Source organism: Globicephala melas, chromosome 9 (assembly GCF_963455315.2).
Source record: "Globicephala melas chromosome 9, mGloMel1.2, whole genome shotgun sequence".
Classification (NCBI taxonomy): Eukaryota; Metazoa; Chordata; class Mammalia; order Artiodactyla; family Delphinidae; genus Globicephala; species Globicephala melas.
This window is the reverse complement of record NC_083322.1, coordinates 22,126,717-22,147,055: the sequence shown is the minus strand read 5'-3', so window position 1 is coordinate 22,147,055 and position 20,339 is coordinate 22,126,717. Positions and strand designations below refer to the sequence as shown.

Below are 20,339 nucleotides of genomic sequence, written 5' to 3'. Positions count from 1 at the left end.
CTTAAAGCTACATCAAAATCTTTTCAATTATGATTTTAAGTCCAAAACTGATCTGTGCACTTATAGAAAAAATGCTTCAATGTAAATGTTCTTGTGAAATGTTATCTTTTGAAATTTTTGTTTCTGAGTAAAGAATAGTTGTTATTTCCAGGGGCTTCCCTGGTGGCGCAGTGGTTGAGAGTCCGCCTGCCAATACAGGGGACATGGGTTTGTGCCCTGGTCTGGGAAGATCCCACATGCCGCGGAGCAGCTAGGCCCTTGAGCCATGGCTGCTGAGCCTGTGCGTCTGGAGCCTGTGCTCCGCAACGGGAGAGGCCACAACAGTGAGAGGCCCGTGTACCACAAAAAAAAAAAAAAAAGAATAGCTGTTATTTCTGAATATAATGCTTCATGCAAATGTCTTACTAGAAATCATGTGTACTTTGGCTGTATTCATATCTGGCATCTTTTAGTTTTGCATTTAAGATGTTCTTATTGGCTCCTCTGCTTTTTACATAACAGGATTATTATCAGTTTCTCAGGATAGCTTGTTTCTAAATATTGGACTTTTAAAAACAGTTCTTAAAAATATCTGGTATTAAAATTTTGTTATTTAATGAATGTTTTGTTGCTTTTTGCCAGATTTAGTCCAACACAAGTTCTCATTGCCTTTGGTCAAGTCTAGGTATTTTTTTAGGAAGACACTGCAATTGCCAACAGAAAATGGCTACCTGAGAGAAGGGAAAGTGAGTTCATATAGAACAGCTGTGTCTTCACTTTCAAAACGGATCACTTTTCTAGTCTTAATCAAGGAACAGAATGCATAGTAAAAGTAATAAATGACATTTCTGAATACGTTCATTTAACTATTAGAATTTGTGGATTTCCTTCTCTCTAGTTTCTCAGTTTCACTTGCAGAAAGAGCGTGGACTCTGTACCTCTAAAGAGCTACCCATCTTTGGTGCTCCTTAAAGGAGGGAGGTTGCAAAATTTTAGATCAGTAGGCTTTGCCAAAATGTATTGATTTAAAAATCTATTTTTCATATTTAATCTCCTACATCTATACTCACCCAGTATATAGTCTTTTTTTTTTCTCTGTCTCTCAGGGATGTTTTTGGGGAGAGGGGTTATTCTCTGGAAACTCAAGTTATAGAGTACAAGAAATCCAGGAACAAGAAAAGATCAAATAATGTAGTCTGGCTCTTTGAGTGAATTATTACTATAAATTTTTATTTCAGTATAATTAAGATTCAAATACATAGTTGTTAGTAAAGAAACTGATTGGGTTATTTTCTAGGGTTGTAGGATATATTCTATAGGCTTTTTTTGTTTGCTTGTTAATGAAGTTCTGCTTGAGATAAAAAGGAAGGAGGCAATATTGAATTAAGAAAAACAGATCCTTTGGCTGTGGTTTACATTTCAAGACAGGCACACATTAACACAACATTGTGAATCAACTATACTTCAGTTAAAAAATAAAGAAGACAGGCACATCGACACAGGTAACATAGAGCGCAAATGCAGACTTTTTCTTTTAATCTTAAATGTGGAAAACAACCTATAAGGAGTAAAACAAAAAGTTTTAAGATTGACTTTTTATTTTTCCCTTTTCCCCTCTTCTAAAATTCCTTAGAATCATAAAATTGAAAAAGACATTGGAAGTCATCTTGCCTTATCTTCTACCCAGTGTGAGAATCCTTTCCACAATACCTCTAATCTTTTTAACCTCTATTTTAAAGAGGTCTACTTATTTTGACCTCTTAAATTAATGGGCTGCCTATTTGTGGAGAGAGCTGTCAGATTATTTGTTGGCTCTAATTGTTGCCTTAAATTCAGCTGCAACTTTATGAGTTTCTCCCAGTTGTGTCTTCTGCTAGAATATGGAATATGTTTATTCCTTCTTCCATTTAACTACCCTTTGAAAACAATTGTAACATTCTGGGTTAAATTCTTTTAATTTTTTAACTTGGAGTCCCTCAATTCACAAGTCTGTGAATAGTCTTCAGAGGATTATATCGTATGTAAAATTGTGAGCATATATGTGCATTTTTCTGGGAAGAGAGCCAATAATTCTTATTAGTCTCAATAGAACCCGATTCCCTACCAAAGTTAATATACCAGACCTGGGATGGACCTGGTAATCTGCTTTTTTTGTTTTTGTTTTTATATTTTTTAATAAGCTTGCAACGAGCCGTCTAGTCAGCATCTCAGGAACCATTGCACTGGGTAAGTTCTAAGATTCTTAGAGCATTTTTGATTCCACTGAAAATTGTAGAATTTTTAGAGCTTTAGAGACCATCTAGTATACATATAGTTTGTGGTGTGCTTATAGTTAATTCTTCCTATCAAAAGATGAAACTGGTCCCAAAGGGTGGGGTTTTTATTTAAAACTTTATTTCAAAGTCTTGGCAGCCATTCATAAACATTAGGAATGTGATGGCGCTATTTTAAGTCAGGAGTATTCCTAGAATTTTTGTTTGTTAGTCCCGATTTAATATTTTAATCTAACATAGGTTTATGAATTATAATACTTTTTGATTAATTTTTAATCTGTAAAATTTTTAGCCTCTTTCGTTTTTACTATTTCTAAGGAAGGATAGTATAACTTAGAATTCAGTCATTTATGAACAGTGGTTTCAGTATCACATCTGCCTTTTGGAACAGTTTGAGCCTGATACAACTCCTCCTGTGCTCTCTCCCTCCCCCAAAGACAAAACTACTCACCCTACAAGGCTGTTTTTTCAGTAAAGTCATACTTTAATAACTAATGATATAAACCAAAATGACAAAGAATATCTTAAGGTTTGAAGATGTCTCTCAGTGTGCTGTGATTACTTCATTTTTATAGGAGGAAAGAAGTCTGTGATAGGCTATGACTTACTATGGTTTTTATTCCTTTTTTAAAAAATATTTATTTGGTTGCACCAGGTCTTAGTTGTGGCTTACGGGCTCCTTAGTTGTGGCACATGGGCTCCTTAGTTGAGGCTTGTCAGCTCCTTAGCTGCGGCTTGCCAGCTCCTTAGTCGTAGCACACAGGCTCCTTAGTTGTAGCATGCAAACTCTTAGTTGTGGCATGCATGTGGGATCTAGTTCCCTGACCAGGGATCGAACCTGGGGCCCCTGCATTGGGAGCGTGGAGTCCTATCCACTGTGCCACCAGGGAAGTCCCAGGTTTTTATTCTTAATTAAGTGGCAGTATAATGATACCGTTGGCTCTTTGTATCCGCGGGTTCCGTATTCATGGATTCAGCCAACCTCAGATCAAAAATATTTGGGGAAAATAAAAGTTCCAAATAGCAAAAATTGAATTTGCTGCACTCCAGCAGCTATTTACAGATCATTTACATTGTATTTACAACTACTTACATAGCATTTACATTGTATTAGGTATTATAAGTAATCTAGAGAGGATTTAAAGTATACTGGAGAATGTGCAAGTAGGTTGTGTGGAAACACTTAGCTATGTTATAGAAGAAGGGACTTGAGCATCCTAGGATTTTGGTATCCTCGGGGGTCCTGGAACCAATCCCCAGTGGATACCAAGGAATGACTGTATAATGGAGAATAATACCAGAATCCTGGGAGAGGAGAGCAACTTCTTTAGGGAGTTGGGAGAGTGTACCTTTGGTTGAGAATTACTGCCATAGTATTCATTCATTCATTCATTTAATAAGTATTTATCAAGTGCCTCTGTCAGACATACTTTTTCAGGTGCCAAATTGAATTGTGACTATGAGCATTATTGTGAGTGGTTAAGAGTGATTTGGAACCAAACTGCATGGGTTTGAATCCCAGAGTTTTTACTTGCTTACTTAGCGAAGTGACCTTGGTCAAATTACTTAATCTCTCTATGTCTTAGTTTTCTCATCTGTAAATTGGGGATCATAATTTTATCTAAGAGTTGTGGTGAGGATTTAAATGAGTTCTTGGAACAGTATTTTTATTAAGGAATGCAGCTGTTTTCACACACATAAACATACATATATATAATGCCATGACTAATTAAGCCATAACAGTACAATATTGTACTGTAATTCATATTTTGGTTTGTATTAATTTATACACCACTTTGTTTCAAAAAGGATTTGAGACAGAACCGAAGCCTCCTGAGGAATACTCTATACCCGAGCAGCACAGAAGAACTCAGATATGGGTTCAGATCTTATTTTGAAAGGCAAAGGCAGAAATTTAAAAATGAGTGTATATAAGTGCTAGGAATAGATACTCAATAAATGTTATTTCTCTTATGTTTAAAAGAAAGTCATTCACTTAACAAGTTGGTCACTGCCAGCGCAAAGTGTGCCATGGTGCATGTAGACATAGTTCTGTGAGTACATTGGGCAGCAAAGTGCAGGCTGGATTTTAGTCCCAATTTAGCCACTTGGCATGGAGCTCTCGTGCAGTAAGCAGTCTGTACAACTGTGCAGTGATTCTGAATACAGTGTTAATTTGCTTCTCTTTTGAAATTCTTTATAGATACTGAATTGTATAATGCAGTAGGACCATATCACCTAAACCAGAATTCTTAGATCATGTTCTCTATCAATAGTTCTAATTGTTAAAATATTCATAATTGTTTCAGATATATCATTTTGAATGCAATCTGCCCCATATCAACATAGTCAGGTTTTTTTCCTCTGCATTTTGGTTTTTATTTATTTAATTTTTCATACTTTTTACTTTGAGGTATTGTAGATTTATAATGCAATTGTAAGAAATAATACAGAGAGATTCATACACCCTTCATCCAGTTTCCCAGATGATATCTTGTTACTACTGCACAGTAACACAATCAGGAAATTGACACTGATACCATCAACTTACTTTACTCAGATTTCATTAGTTTTATGTGCATTAATTTGTGTGTGTGTCTGTGCATGTGTTTGTATTGAGTTCTGTGTAATTTTATCACATGTATAGATTTGCATGGCCACCTAGACAAGATATGGAACAGACCCATTTACAAGGGCCCCTCATGTGCCCTTGTTTAGGCATAGCCACCTCCCCCTGGCAAGCCCCTGGGAACCACTAATCTGTTCTCCGTCTCTATAATTTTGTGATTTCAATAATGTTATATAAGTGGAATCATGTAACCTTTTGACATTGGCTTTCTTTATTCAGCATAATTCCCTTGAGAGCCATTCAAGTTATTGCCCCCATCAATTGTTAGTTCATTGGTAACTGAGTAGTCTGCCATGGTATGGATGAACCACAGTTCATTTACCCATTCTGATTCATTGGAAGGTTGTTGCCAGGTTTTGGCTATTATGAATGAACTTTCTATGAACATTTATTTATTTATTTATCTTTTTAAAAAAATTAATTTATTTTTGGGTGTGTTGTGTCTTCGTTGCTGCACGTGGTCTTTCTCTAGTTGCGGTGAGCGGGGGCTACTCTTTGTTGCGGTGCGTAGGCTTCTCATTGCTGTGGCTTCTCTTGTTGTGGAGCACGGGCTGTAGAGCGCGGGCTCAGTAGTTGTGGCGCACGGGCTTAGGTGCTCTGCGGCATGTGGGATCTTCCTGGACCAGGGCTCGAACCTGTGTCCCCTGCATTGGCAGGCGGATTCTTAACCACTGCGCCACCAGGGAAGTCCCTCTATGAACATTTACGTACAAGGTTTTGTGTAAGCATAAATTTCTTTTTTCCCCCAGTTGGCTTGGTGTTGAATTTTATCAAATGCTTTTTCTGCATTTATTGAGATGATTGAATAGTTTTTCTCTTTATTCTGTTTTTGTGGTGAATTATACTGATTTTTGAACGTTATAACAGCCTCACAATTTTGGAACAAATTTCACTTGGCCATGATGTATTATTCTTTTTATGTAACTTTGATTTGATAATATTTTGTTTAGAATTTCTGTGCCTGTGTTTATAAAGGATGTTGACCTGTAATGATCTTTAATGTCTTTATCAGACTTTGCTATCAGGGTTCTACTAGTTTCATAAATGAGTTTCTCTATTCTCTGAAAGAATTTGTGTCTTCTTTAAATGTTTGGAGTGAAGCCATCTTAAATTTTTTACATAATACTTAAATTTATATTTTCTATCAGTATCTGTATTAATCACTTTCTGGATCTTTCTTCTGAACAAGACAAGGACTTTACCATTCACCTGGTTTCCCTTCTCCAGCCCTTGTTCTTACCCTCATAATTACTCCTGTCGGTATCACTGAGATTACGGTTTTGAATGTTAGTAAGCTTTTGTGTTTTGTTTTGTTTTCCAGTCAGCACTTATTTAAACTTACTTTACTGATTTCTCTGCTTACTCTTTTCTTATACCTTGATTATTATTCTTGGATTATTTTTTTAAATTCCAGGTGTATATCTTTGAGTAATTCGTTCACTAGAACTCTGAGGGAAGCAAAAATTTTGTGTCCTTGTACATTCAAAAATGTCTTGGGAATTCCCTGGCCGTCCACTGATTAGGACTGTGCACGTCCACTGCAGGGGGCACAGATTTGATCCCTGGTCGGGGAACTAAGATCCTGCAAGCCATGTAGCACAGCCAAAAAAAAAAATTCTTAATTTCACTCCCACAATTGACTGAGAGTTTGAGTAGATACAGAATTCTAGGTTTTAAAGTATATCTAGTTGTCCCAGGGCCATCTGTTGAAGACTATGCTTTCCCCGTTGAGTAATCTTGTCACCCTTGTCAAAAATCAATTGACCATAAGTCTATTCTATGGGGTATATGTATATGTATAGCTGATTCACTTCGTTTTAAAGCAGAAGCTAACACACCATTGTAAAGCAATTATACTCCAATAAAGATGTTAAAAAAAATCAATTGACCATAGATACATGGGTTTACTTGTAGACCCTTCAATTTCTGTCCCATTAATATACATGTCTATCCTTATGTCAGGACTACAGTTTTGAATACTATATCTTTTTAGTAAGTTTTGACACCAGGAAATGTGAGTCTTCCAATTTAGTTCTTTTTCAAGATTGTTTTGGTTTTCTGGTTTCCTTGTGTTTCTGTATGAAGTTTCAGATTAGCTTGTCCGTTTCTACAAAAAAGGCAGGTGGCATTTTGATAGTAGTTGCTCAATCCCCTTTTATATCTTAACTTCTTAAAATGCTTCCCACCTCTTTTTCCTTCTATACCATATTCTGGTGCATTTCTTGGCTCCATTTTTTAGATTACTAATTTAATTTGTTCTTTATTTTTTTCAGTCCTTAATTAGTTTTTTTATTTAAATGATCAAAATTTAACTTCTAAGAGTTCCAATTTATTTCTTTTAAAATAAATGTATTATCATCTTGCATATCTCAGGGCAGTAATTGTACCTAGTCTAAGGTTTTATTCTATTTAATTTGTCAACTCTCTTTCTTTGGGTACGAGTTCTGCTTGTCACATTAATAACTTTTTCATGTTTGGGTCTTGGTTTTGTGCTCATTCACCTTTATTTGAGAGCCCTTGTTAGCCTTCCTGTGAATGTTACATATGTTTATTGCAGCAGGTCTCCACTGACTGTGGGTAGAGATGGAATGTGCAATGAGATAGAGCGTACCAATTGCCAGACTTCTTTAGTGTCTGTCCCCTCTTTTTCCTGGGATTTAATATCCACCCAGGGCTCTGTCCTGTCTTTCTGATCCAAGGGTTTATACTCATTGTTCCTACCTGGGGAGTGACACCTTTCTTGTTTGATGCCACTGTTCCTATCTAGGAGCAAATTATGTACCTCTATTCTATAATGCTTGAACCAAAATGGTAAATGGTGGGAGAGGTTGACCTGCTTTGTAACTTCCATGCCACTCCCTAACCAGTTATGCTGTAAATTCTATAAATTATTTCAGTTCTTTCTGCTGTCTTCCACCTCTGGGCTTAGTTTACTCTGAGGGCTGTTCAGATCACTTGCAGTAGCCCTCTACTCTGGGTGTATAGCACTGTGGTTTCCTTCTTTAAGCTGATTCTGTCAGCCTTACATCTTTCAGTGATTGACTAAGACCATTTCTTGCTTTCTTTTGATTATAGTTTTTTTGGGTTTTTTTTTTTTGCGGTACACGGGCCTCTCACTGTTGTGGCCTGTCCCGTTGCGGAGCACAGGCTCTGGACGTGCAGGCTCAGCGGCCATGGCTCACGGGACCAGCCGCTCCGCGGCATGTAGGATCTTCCTGAACCGGGGCACGAACCCGCGTCCCCTGCATCGGCAGGCGGACTCTCAACCACTGCGCCACCAGGGAAGCCCTGGTGTTTTTTTTTTTTAAATGGCTTTTGTGTTACTTGTGGGGCTTTGGGGAGAGGGGAGCTTGCTTGCAGTGTGCTCAGCCTACCATCTTGACTGTCAATGACTATGTCATATTTATAGTGAAATAAAAAGGAAAAATTGAAAAGCTAGCAAAAAATAAAATATTGATGAAATGATTGAAAAAATTATGGTTTTTGTTTTGAAGAGTATAAGCAATCACAAATGAACATTGGCATTCAAATATATAAAAATTAAAGCTTCAAGAACAAATATAGTTTTCAGGAATATATTTACATGAAATTGGAGAGGCATATGTATGCTATGTTGCTGGTTTCTCTTGTTTTCTGCTCTTTGGCTGAAGGAAGAAAATATGGATTCTGAACTTAGTGCCTACTTTGGGTGAATAACCTCTGTAGAGTCAACATTAGCCTGTGCCTGTGACAGACTTATGTTGGTTGCTGAGAGAAAAGCAGGCCAAAGATGTCTGACAGAGCTCTGAGAAAATATCAAAAAGGATTTTTGATTACAACTTTGGTTCAATAATTTTCAGTATTACTCCCTCACTGTTATCTAAATTTGTTTTATATTTTTCCATTATAAAACAATATGTCTTAGAATTTTTGGATAATATAAAAGGGGTGATAATCCTCAACCTGAATCATAACCACTGTTAATACTTTGGTATGTTTCTTTATAGTATTTTCTTATCATAGCTTCAAAAAAAAATTAAAGTAATATGGTATTGTTTTTTTTTTCCAGTCCAAAAGTAATGCCTACTCAATGAGAAAGCTTGGAAAATAAACACCAGCACTAAGGAGAAAAAACCAAAATCACTCATAATAACTGCCCAAAGATAACCACAATTAAAATTTGATGTATATCCTGCCTGTATTTTTCATGAATATATACTTTTTTCTTTGTTGATATGGTATCATGCACTGCTACTATTTTGTACCTTGCACCTTTCATTTGCAATATATTGTGAATGTTTTCTCATGTTAGTAAATATTCTTGTATGTACTTTTTTTAGTGGTACATAGAATATGAATATATTTAAATATGTTTATTTAGCATACTTAACCATCTCCCTATCATTGGACACTGAAAGTGTTTCTAATTTTTTACCATTATAAATAATATCGTAGTGTGTATCTTTGTCCATACATCTTTCCATGCATCTATGATTATTTCTTTAGGAATAAATTCCTAGAAGTGGAATAGCTGGGTCAAAGGGTATGTACATTTTAATGCTTTTGATACATAAAAATGTCAAATTTTAAGCTAATCACTTGTTATATTCTGTCTTGTATTGCTATCTAATTGTTTTATGTGTTTGTCTTGTCTCCCTAATTAGAATATAAACTTCTTGAGGGCAAGGGAAGTTTCTTATACATCTTATGTATCCTTTGATAGTGTGATTGCCAATGTTGGACTTATGAGTGATCAACAAATATTGTATTGATTTAAAGCTGTGCTTCTCCAGTCTTTGGATGTCATAAACCTATAAATTTAAATATATGTATATTTTGGGGATACATATAGGCTTGCAAGTTTTTTATTTTTCCGAGAAAGAATATTAAAAAACAAAATCAAGTACCATTTTCTATCTTCTTCATCTCTTAAAATAAAAGAATATTTAATAAAAAGTTTCTAATTTCTGAAAAAAGGACAGACTTTTAAATGGAACATTTTAGCATTTTTAAAAACTCATTGCCTTGTCCATATTTTTCTCATTTTGTGTTGGACTGGTGAATCTTCACCTTAGCCCACCAGTGGTCTGTAGACCAGCATTTGGGAACTACTGATTTAAAAGACTTGGAGGATTAATAGATAAACCTGTTTGCAACTCTTTTGCAAAATAATTCTTTCCCTTGCTCACGAGTCTGTCTCCACCACAATATTAAGTATACATGTGCAGGTAATGCTATTTCATTACACTGAATTTATGTATCTCTATGTACAAGTGCTCTAGTAAACAGACCAGACCTTGCTGATGAACATCTCAGATATTTCCAATTGCCAAAACCAAAAACTATATGCTTTCCAAGGAATTTGAGACAGGTTAAGTGTGGTATAGTAGAAAGAAGGCAGGTGTTAGAGTCAAACTGCCCAGGCTTGACTCCTGGCTTTGGCATTAAGTCACTTAATTTTTTTTTAGCTTCCTTACTTGTAAAATTAAGATGATAATATCTTCCTCAAAGTGTTTTTATAGCCCCTGTTATAGCAATTACTTCACTGTAATGTAATTATTAGTTTAGGCATCTGCCTTCCTCACATGAGTTCTTGAGGCTAGGAGTCATAGCCTCCTTTGGCTACCGTGGAGCCTAGCAGGGCTCAAGGCATAGCAGGTGCTTAATGAAATGACTATTGAATCCATACAGGGTTGTTGTGAGGATCAAATGAGATAACACTTGTAGAAGCTGTTTTAAACTTTAAATTCTATACCAGTGTTAATTGTTTTTATTGCTTGTAAGAGCTGTCTTTGGGAGCTATCAAACCTTTGGGAAGAGACAAAATTATTCCATTTAACACTTCTACCATGCTTTGCACTTTTCTTCTATGTTATAAGAAAACAAGTTTTAATTGGGGTTAATGCGCAGTTAATTTGCTTCCTGTGAAGGCAGAGGAATTTCCTTTTTTTTCTCCCCCCACAGTGGAAGTGTCACGATATTAAATGTTTGTTTTATTTGGTTGCTACCACACAATTTTAATTATAGCAAGATCAGCTTATTTCATATTTAAAGAATGGTGCCCATTGCTTTATCCTCTTAACCATATAACTGATAAAAGAATACCAACCCTGGAAGAGAACAGGAGCCTACGTTATGCCAAAATAATTTTAGTCAGAGCTCTCTTTTTAACATTCACTGACTTGTAAAAATGTCATCGTTTCTAATCTGTTTATAAAGCCCCTGGTGAATTTTTGCCACAAGATGGCATTGGTGATTATTGAATGCATGTCTTTTGAACCAGAATTCTGAAAAATGGTGCACACAATTGTTCTTATTCTTTTGGGGATGAGTTGAAAACCTTCATCACTGCTTATGTATTAATTAAATTTTGTTTTGACTTCCGAAACAGGGTTAAATGCTACTTTACATCACTTCTTTCTGTATTCAAGTATTGTTTTGTTTCCTGTTTTTCTGTCTTTATAACTACAGTTACTATGTATTATTTGCCATGTGTTGTATGTGTCTGACTTATTGCTGATAATTGTGGTAACAGGTAAGAAGAAAATACGATGGGACCCAGTTAGGAGGCGCTTCATTCAGTCCTGTCCCATCATAAGGATCCCTAACAGGTTTTTGAGAGGTGGGTGATAACTAGCAAGAGAACTGTGCTTCGTATGGGTTAAAGGGAACTTTGAATGAATTTTCTAAACTCAAAACTCTGGTTTTAAAAAATTGTCTAAACAGCTAAAATTGGATGAAAGAAAATCTAGAATTTAATTTTAAACCTGTGTTTCATAGTGACCACTGTTGGAATTGTAATTATAAGTTTTAGGAAGTTAGAATCACTTAATGTGTATTAGGTCGTAGAAATAAATCATCTCATTGATGTCAGTATTATTCCACTGTAAACATATTAAAAAGAACTTTGAATAATTTATAAAATATGGGGTATGGGAAATAATTTTCTAAATATGATTTTAAGAAAGAAATAAAATTTATGTGACTATAAAACTAAAAACCTCTTATGTCAGAAACCATAAATAAAAAGATAAAAGGGGGAAATATTTGTAACAAATGGTTAATATCATGAATATATAAAGAGCTCTTATAAATCAATAGTTTAAAAGCAAATACCCACTAGAAAAATAGGTAAAAGAACATGAATAATCAATTTGTAAAAAAGAAAGCTCAATAAATATGAACAAATGTTTATTTTCACTATTGTTATAAACATAATTAAAATAATAAGGTTATCATTTTTACCTATTAGATTGGCAAGACTAAAAATAAGAATACTCAGTGTTGCAAGGGTATGGGGAAATGAAGCTCATATATTGAAGGAAGTGTAAATTTGACACAGCCTTTCTGGATTTAATTTGGCAATATGTATCAAAAGCCTTGAAAATGTTCACATCCTTTGACCTAGTAATTCTTACTTTTAGAAATGTTTCATTCTTTCTATTTTTTACTTCTTCTAGTAAAACATACTCCCTACTGAAAAAAGAAAATCTCAGAAGAGGGTTGAAAACTCTGGTTCATACTGTTTTTCTAGATATAATAAATTGTCAGACAAGCGTTTTTATTGTTATAGTTTAGACCTTATTATTTATAAGCCAGTGTATCTAATTTTTTTTTTTTTTTTTTTTTTTTTTTTGTGGTACGCGGGCCTCTCACTGTTGTGGCCTCTCCCGTTGCGGAGCACAGGCTCCGGATGCGCAGGCTCAGGGGCCATGGCTCACGGGCCCAGCCGCTCCACGGCATGTAGGATCCTCCCGGACCGGGGCACGAACCCATGTCCCCTGCATCGGCAGGCGGACTCTCAACCACTGCGCCACCAGGGAAGGCCCCCAGTGTATCTAATTTTGACTGAAGAGATTATTTAAAAAAAAACAAAAAGACTAGAAAAAAGACCTGCAGCAGCTAAAGATGTTTCTATATCTAGTGCCTAACCTATTTTTAGTGGCCAAGGTCCAGATCATGAAAAAAAAAAAAATCTAGCCTAAATGGGTCAAGATAACATACTTAGGGTGCTATGCTACCTTTTATTTTGTTTTATTTTATCATTTGGCTGCGCCGTGTGGCTTGTGGGATCTTAGTTCCCTGACCAGGGATTGAACCCGGGCCATGGAAGTGAAGAGACCAAGTACTAACCACTGGACCGCCATGGAATTCCTGCTATGCTACCTTTTAGCATAAATAATTTTATTGATAGAAACTAATAGGTAATTTTAGTGTTATGTGACCAAAAAAACCATTGTGCACACGTAGCCAAGCAGTACATCTAATTTGATAAAATTTTTCTTTTTTCTATTTAAAAATTAGAATACTAATTTTTTGATTTACAATGAGAAGGCTAACTTGGGGGCTGACTAAATTTAAGTATAATTAAGAAATTGTTTAATTAGGATGTAAAATTCAATATAATATCAGTTTTATACAAATATAAACATAAAAAACAAAGGAAATAGTGAAATAACATTATATCTGGATGGTGGGATTTTATTTTCTTTATATTCTCTGTTTTTCAATATTTTAATCATGGAAAAAAGAGATTAGCACAGGTAAGTTTCATATCTTTGGTTATTTTCGTAAGTCCTAAATTGCCTCAAAAAATTTCTGAGGAAGATGGTCTCTGACAGTGCTGAGAAGAGTGAGGCGGGAGTAAACTCAGCATTAGCAACAGCAAGATCACCAGTGACCGCTTCTAAATCAGTGGCCTTGTCTTAGTCCTCACCTTCTTTGACCTGTTTGTAGTGTTTGATCTGTTGACCACCTGTACCTTCTTAACGTTTTCTCTTCTTTTGGGTTATACTTTGCTGTACAATCTGAGATGTTTTCTTCCTGCCTCTTTGATTGTTCATTCTGTTTCCTTTACTAGCTTCTTTCTTCCTACTCACTAGAGATGGGTATTGCTCCAACGTTCTGTCCTCTCCATTATCTCCTTTGGTTATCTCATCAGATTTCACAGACTTAACTAACCTCGTTCGTTCGTTTGTTCATGCTTTCATTCTTTCAGTATTTTTTGATTGCCTCCTGTGTAACAGGCTTTGTGCTAGTTCAATCATCTAGATTATAGAGAATCAAGTAAAGAAACAATTACAGAATAATTTGAGTGTAATTCTTTGTGATAAGTGTCCTGACGAGTTAGTGTGATATGGGAGCACACAGAAGAGGTACCTGACTCAGCATGTGGGAAGGACAGGGGAAGATAAGTAGCCATCAGGATGACTTCTCAGAAGAGATGTATTGAGTAGTCTGAGTATGTGTTAACAGGGGAAGGTTGGAACATCTCAAACAAGGACCAAAACAAGGACCAAACAGCTTAAATAAAGGCAGTTAGGCAAAACAGAGCACGGTCTTTCAGAGAACTGTAGGAAGTTTGGCAGAGTGGGAAAGAGTGTCGAAAGAAGAAGCTGGAGAGGGCCCATATCAAGTGGAGCACCACCCAAGGGGAGTTTTCAGGATCAGTTTATTTAATTAATGAAGAGATTTAATTGGAAGACCAGTTAGGGTTATTAGAGTTATCAAGGTGAGAAATGATAAGAGGCTGCAACTAAGGTAGTTATATTTAGTAGGAATAGAGAGTAGCTAATTGATTTGAAATATAAGGAAGTGGAATTAGATGAGACTTGATGACCAATTCAAGAGGAGGAGGGAAAAGTCAAGAAAGCTTCCAGCTTTCTGTGTGGACCATTTTCTCTTTACCAGGTATTATATAGATGGATGGAAGAGCAGATTGAGAGAAAAGATGATAAATTCAGTTTAATCTCCCCAAGCCAATAATAGCATATCCTTGAACACTCAGTCTATGAGTTATTTCTAGAGAAACCTCCTTGGAAGGCTTGTCTCTTTGTTTTGATTGCACCCTCTGTGTATCTGCCTGTATCATAACACTTACCACACTGAATTATAGTCATTTGTTTACTTGTTCCTGCCTGCCATAGACTGTAAGCTCTGTAAGGGCAGGGACAGTGGGACAGTGCCTTTCATTTCTTTATCTCCAGTTTGTAGCTCAGTGCATGTAGTAGGTATATCATATGTATTTGAGTTGAACTGAATTATTTGTAAGGCTGCTGTCAGGGAATAGGATGGGACTAAAATTTTTTTTTTTTTTTTTTTTTTTTTTTTTGCGGTACGCGGGCCTCTCACTGCTGTGGCCTCTCCCGTTGTGGAGCACAGGCTCCGGACGTGCAGGCCCAGCGGCCATGGCTCACGGGCCCAGCCTCTCCGCGGCATGTGGGATCCTCCCGGACCAGGGCACGAACCCGCGTCCCCTGCATCGGCAGGCGGACTCTCAACCACTGCGCCACCAGGGAAGCCCGGGACTAAAATTTTAGTACATTCTCAACTTCTCTCTGGTGGTGGTGACAGTAAACTAATAAGTTGCTGAGAATACGAAAATGCTACTTAGTGTTTCCTTAGATTTTTAAAACAACTTATCTATACTTTTGATATTGCCACTTTTTCAAGCCTTTCGTTTTGGGACTCCTACTACACATTATCTCTTTTGATTCTGATTAAACAGTTTCATAGGGCTCATTTTCTGTCGCTAGATTCCTTCACTAGATCCTGCATATTCTCTAAAAGATGTTGCTACCCATTATAAGTGGTGTGAAAACAGTATCAGTGTAGTGAAAACAGTGTGTTTTCATTACAAAATGATAGACTGATTACACCCATTTACCCTCCCATACTTCTCACTTATTACTGAAAATGACAAAGCAGACCTACAAAAAAGAATGAATCATAACTATATTGAAAAACAGAAAAGGGAGGCTTTGAAGCCAGATTACCTATGTCTGAATCCAGGCTCTGCCATTTACCAACTGTGTGACTTTAGACAAGTTGCTTATTCTTTTTTTTTTTTTTGCCTCAGTTTCCTCATCTGTAAAATTAGGATGATGATAATAGTATCAACCTCCTAAGTTTGTTGTATCAAGAGAGGTAATATGTGCAAAGCACTAAGAAGAGTTTTTACATTTAGCCAATGTTTTTTTTTTCCATAATTGAAAACATTTATTTATCAGAAACAAAGTCAGCGTAACAAGCCAAATTAATTGCCTTAACTCTAGCTTGTCAACTAGCTAAAGACCAGGATAACAAATATTTATACTGACAGTCTGTTTAGCCAACGTTGACTTAATGTTAGCTGCTGTCATTCTTGCTATTGTTATAATACCAGCAAATTTGAGGAATTTCAGGGTAACAGAAAGCAGTTGGAATTCTAGTGATTGAGAAACCAGAACAGAATAAAATGCAACCCCAAATAGGTACTCCTGCTGCACGCTGGAAATCAGATAATTTCCTAAAGAGCTCCTTTCCTGAAACTCAAGCCTAGAATCAGCAAGTGTAGGAGGAGGGAGCAGGTAGGGGTAAGATGGAACAGCAGGGCAAGTAATTAAGGGACTGCCTTCAGAACTGTTATTTCTCCTACTTCTCTCCCTCCCTCCCTGGCAATGGCATTAGTTCTAAGATAAAGCTCTAAGAACAGTTCTTCAAGCAAAGTAGGGGATTTGTTTAGGGGAGGGTTGAACAGGCAGTGCTTTCATGGACTGGAATTGGAAAGAGTGTGCGCACAAAGCAGAGCTTTAGGTAATGGACCTCCACAATAGATTGGATGAGGAGGGTGGAATAGGGGGAGGAGAAGAAAGCAAACTCCACCAAGGACTGATGTACATTAAACGACCATGCTAGCAAAATGCAGCCTTCCTTATTTTAGAAAAACTGCTTTTTCTCCACTTCTAAAGAGAAACCTGTCTGTGAATGTACCACTTACCTGAAGACACCCATAATCAAACACATCTCCCATTTGGAGGTTTGGAGACAGAGTAATACAACTGTGGAGGAAATTCATTATCTCTTAGAATACTAATCAATGTAGTCCTTCACTTATTAATATGAATCAGTGATCAAGGCTTACCAGACATTTTAGGGAAACTAAACTTGTTCTGATCACAGCAGGTTTCCTCCGAGTCAAGAGAGAATTGGGTCCACAAATAAAAAGACAACTGCCATGCAAAAAAAAGGAATGGTTAAGGAATTAGTTCCATATTGAAACTTGCTGAAATAAAGATGCAGTTGGAGGATTAAATAATACACAGGCTTAAGACCAATTTTTACAAAAATAAAGTAGAGGAAATTTACAGACCGTAAAGCAAGAGGACAAAAAGAGAAAGTACATGAGGAAAATTATACTTTGAGGATAGATCTAAGTGATCCAGTATCCATTTTATAATGTTACATAAGGAAAGACAGTGGAAAAGAGAAAATAAAGAAATAAAGAATATTTCCCTATGCTGAAGAAAGACTCTCGAGTTTTCAAGTATAAAGGGCCCACCAAGGAACAAGCTAGAAAAATATAAAAGCAAAAAGCATCTATCTGTACATTACTGAACTACTTATGATTCCAGAGATAGAAAACAGGCTACATAGAAAGACTCAAGACTGAGATTTCTCACCTGCAACATAGTTTGCTAGAAGATAAGTGCCTTCAGTGTTCTGAGGGAAAATTATTTTGAACACAGAACTGTACCCAGCCTCACTAATATTTAAATGTCTAAATGGAGGTCAAAATAAATAAGAACTCTGAAAGTTTATGAACACACCCTTTTTGAGAAAATTACTTGAAGAGGTGTTCCCAGTAAAATGAAAAACAAATCCAAGAAAGAGGAAGGTTTGGGCATAAGAAGCAGTAGTGTATAAAAAAAGCAGAAAAACTTAAGAGTTGTGTCTAAATACAGGGACTGTGAAGCCTGGTATAATTGATAAGAAAAGTTTTCTAAATATATAGAAGAATAATGTAAATCTAGTATATGTGTATGTATGTGTATGTATATATATATATAACATTCTGTAACTAACATTTTAGATGATTTAAACAAACTGGGGATAGGAAGAAAGTAAAACTCTGCTAAAGATCTTATAATTTTTCATTTTAGAATTTCTAGGTGTAAATATGCTTATTAAAATTCAAATAATATGGAAATATATAGGGTGAAAAATGAATGTCCTTATCTCAAGCATATATAACAAATTTGTATAAATCAATAAGAAAAAGACATCTCAGTACAAGAATGTATAAAAGGCTTGAGCAGCCACTTCCCAAAAGGATCAATCCAGTTGGCCAACAAGCGTGAGAATGTGCTCAACCTCACTAGTAATGAGATAGATGCATGTTAAAACCACAGTGAGCTAGGTCTACAAACTCACAGGAATTGCTAAACTAAAAAGAATGATGATACTAATACTAAATATTTTGTAACCAGTTTGGCCTTTATCTGGTAAAGATAAAGATTTCCATACATTATGACTCAGAAATTCCATTTCTACATTTATAGCCAACAAATATGGGCCCCTGTACACCTGAAAACATGTACAAAAATGTTTATAGCAGCATTAAGAGCCACCGATCTAAACAACCCAAATGTCCATTCACGCAACATAGACTGGATAAATTGTGGTATATATTCATACAAAGAAATACTATTTGGCAATGGAAATGAACAGACTACCTCTAACCCCAGCAATGTGGATGAATCTCAGAAACATGATTTTGAATGAAAGATCCCATAAAGGAAACATACTATACCATTCTATACAAATACACTTCAAAACTAGGCCCAAATAAACAATATTGTTTAGGGATGCATACTTAGGTATAATAAAGCTATTAAAAGAAAGCAGGTTTTATGATTGCCATAAAAATGAGGAAATAGGTTTCCTCTGGAAGTGAAGGAGGTGGGTTGGAGAGGGTTGTGATCAAAAGGGGCAGGTAAGAGGGCATCTGTGTGCTGGCAGTATTCTATGTTTTGACCTGGATGATGACAACATGTTACTTTTCTGATAATTTGTTAAACTATACATTTATAATTATGTTCCTATACATGTGTTGTATTTCACAATGAAAGAGGTTAAATTAAAAAAGCAAGGTCCCATTTCACATCTTTACTCCTCACCTTATTCCCTTATCCAGAAGTAACCACTGTTAATAGCCAAAGTTCTTTCCAGACGTGGTTTACTCTGTTGTTAGAGAAATACCAATTTATGGGTTTTTAAAAAATATTAGGGGTAATACTATGTAGATCTCCCTAGGGAAAAAGGAAAGGAAAAAAGAAAGCTTGATTATTTCAGTAAAATTAGAAAAGTGGGAAAATGAAATCATAAGAAAGAATGGTTAAAAATATATATATATATATGATGGCAGGGATAAATCTAAATAAAAATAAAGATCAAATTGGGTTTATCTGTGGAATGTATTTAGTACTTTAAAAGGTTAAAAGAAACAGTTTGATTTTTCCGTTATCAAAAGCATTTAATAAAATTTGATACTCAGTGTGTTCATTTTATTAAAATGCATCAAGCTATACTCTTATGATATATGTACTTTTCTATACATATATTTTAATAAAGACTTTATTTTAAACCATTCCTGGTTAAGAAAAAAATTTGCATCCAGAAATGAAAGAAATTTTATTTTACTAATAGACTATCTACAAGAAACCAATAGCAAATATCATGTATAATAGTGAAACATTACCAGTATCGTCATTAAAAATGTAAAAAACAAGACAAAAATGCCCATTATCATCTCCACTATTCAACCTTGTTCTGGAGGTTTCAGCCAATACAATGAAGAAAAAATTAAAAGGTACATATATTGGAAAGAAATAACTGAAAGTTGTCTTTAATAACAGGATGATATGATTGTCTGATGTAAAATTCAAGATAATTAACTAATGATAACTAATATTAGAGTTTAGAAAATTGGCTGGATAAAATTTAAACTTGCAAAGATAAATTACTTTCCTGTATATTAACAACAAGAAATTAAAAAATAAAAGAGATATCTATTCACAATTATATAGAAAATTATGAGGTACTTAGGAATAAAAAACAAGAAGATAACAATGAAACTATACTGATGATATCAAAAAGATGAGGATAAATGGCTAGAGACTATATTTCTTCATGGGTCATCTCAAGTAAAATCCTCAAGGGACGTGCTTAAAATTTAGTTTTAAATTTTAGTCTGACATAATTTCAGACTTACAGAGAAGTTACAAGAATGGTAAAAAAAATTGTCCTGTATTCACCCAGGTCCCCCAGATGTTAACATTTGATCACATTTGCTTTATCCTGCTCCCTCTCTCTCTCCTGTCCTCTTCCCTTTCTCCCCTCGCTATCTGTAATACATATGCATATACATATTGTTTTTCTGTTTGAACCACTTGAGATTAAGCTGCAGACACTATGCTCCTTTACCCCTAAATATTTTGGTGTTTGTTCCTGGAAAACAGATATTCTCTTATGTAACTGCAGAGCAAGTACCAAAATTGGGAAATTAACACTATTAACACTATAAATAATGGATTAAATTAACATTATCATCAGATTTACAGACCTCATTTCAGATTTTGCCAATTATTCCAATAATGTCCTTTATAGTAAAATAAAGTCCCAGAATCATGTGTTGCATTCAGTTCTCATGTATCTTTAGC

General features: G+C 35.5%; 1 protein-coding gene across 1 annotated transcript in view; it reads left to right on the top strand.

Annotated features, from left to right (window-relative positions):
* The window catches only part of KLHDC10 (kelch domain containing 10), a 59,894-nt gene that overhangs the window by 16,075 nt on the left and 23,480 nt on the right, over positions 1-20,339 (top strand). The window contains exon 2 of the mRNA XM_030853806.2: positions 11,396-11,482. Coding sequence (XP_030709666.1) covers positions 11,396-11,482 — 87 coding nt within the window. The remainder of the gene's footprint in view (positions 1-11,395; positions 11,483-20,339) is intronic.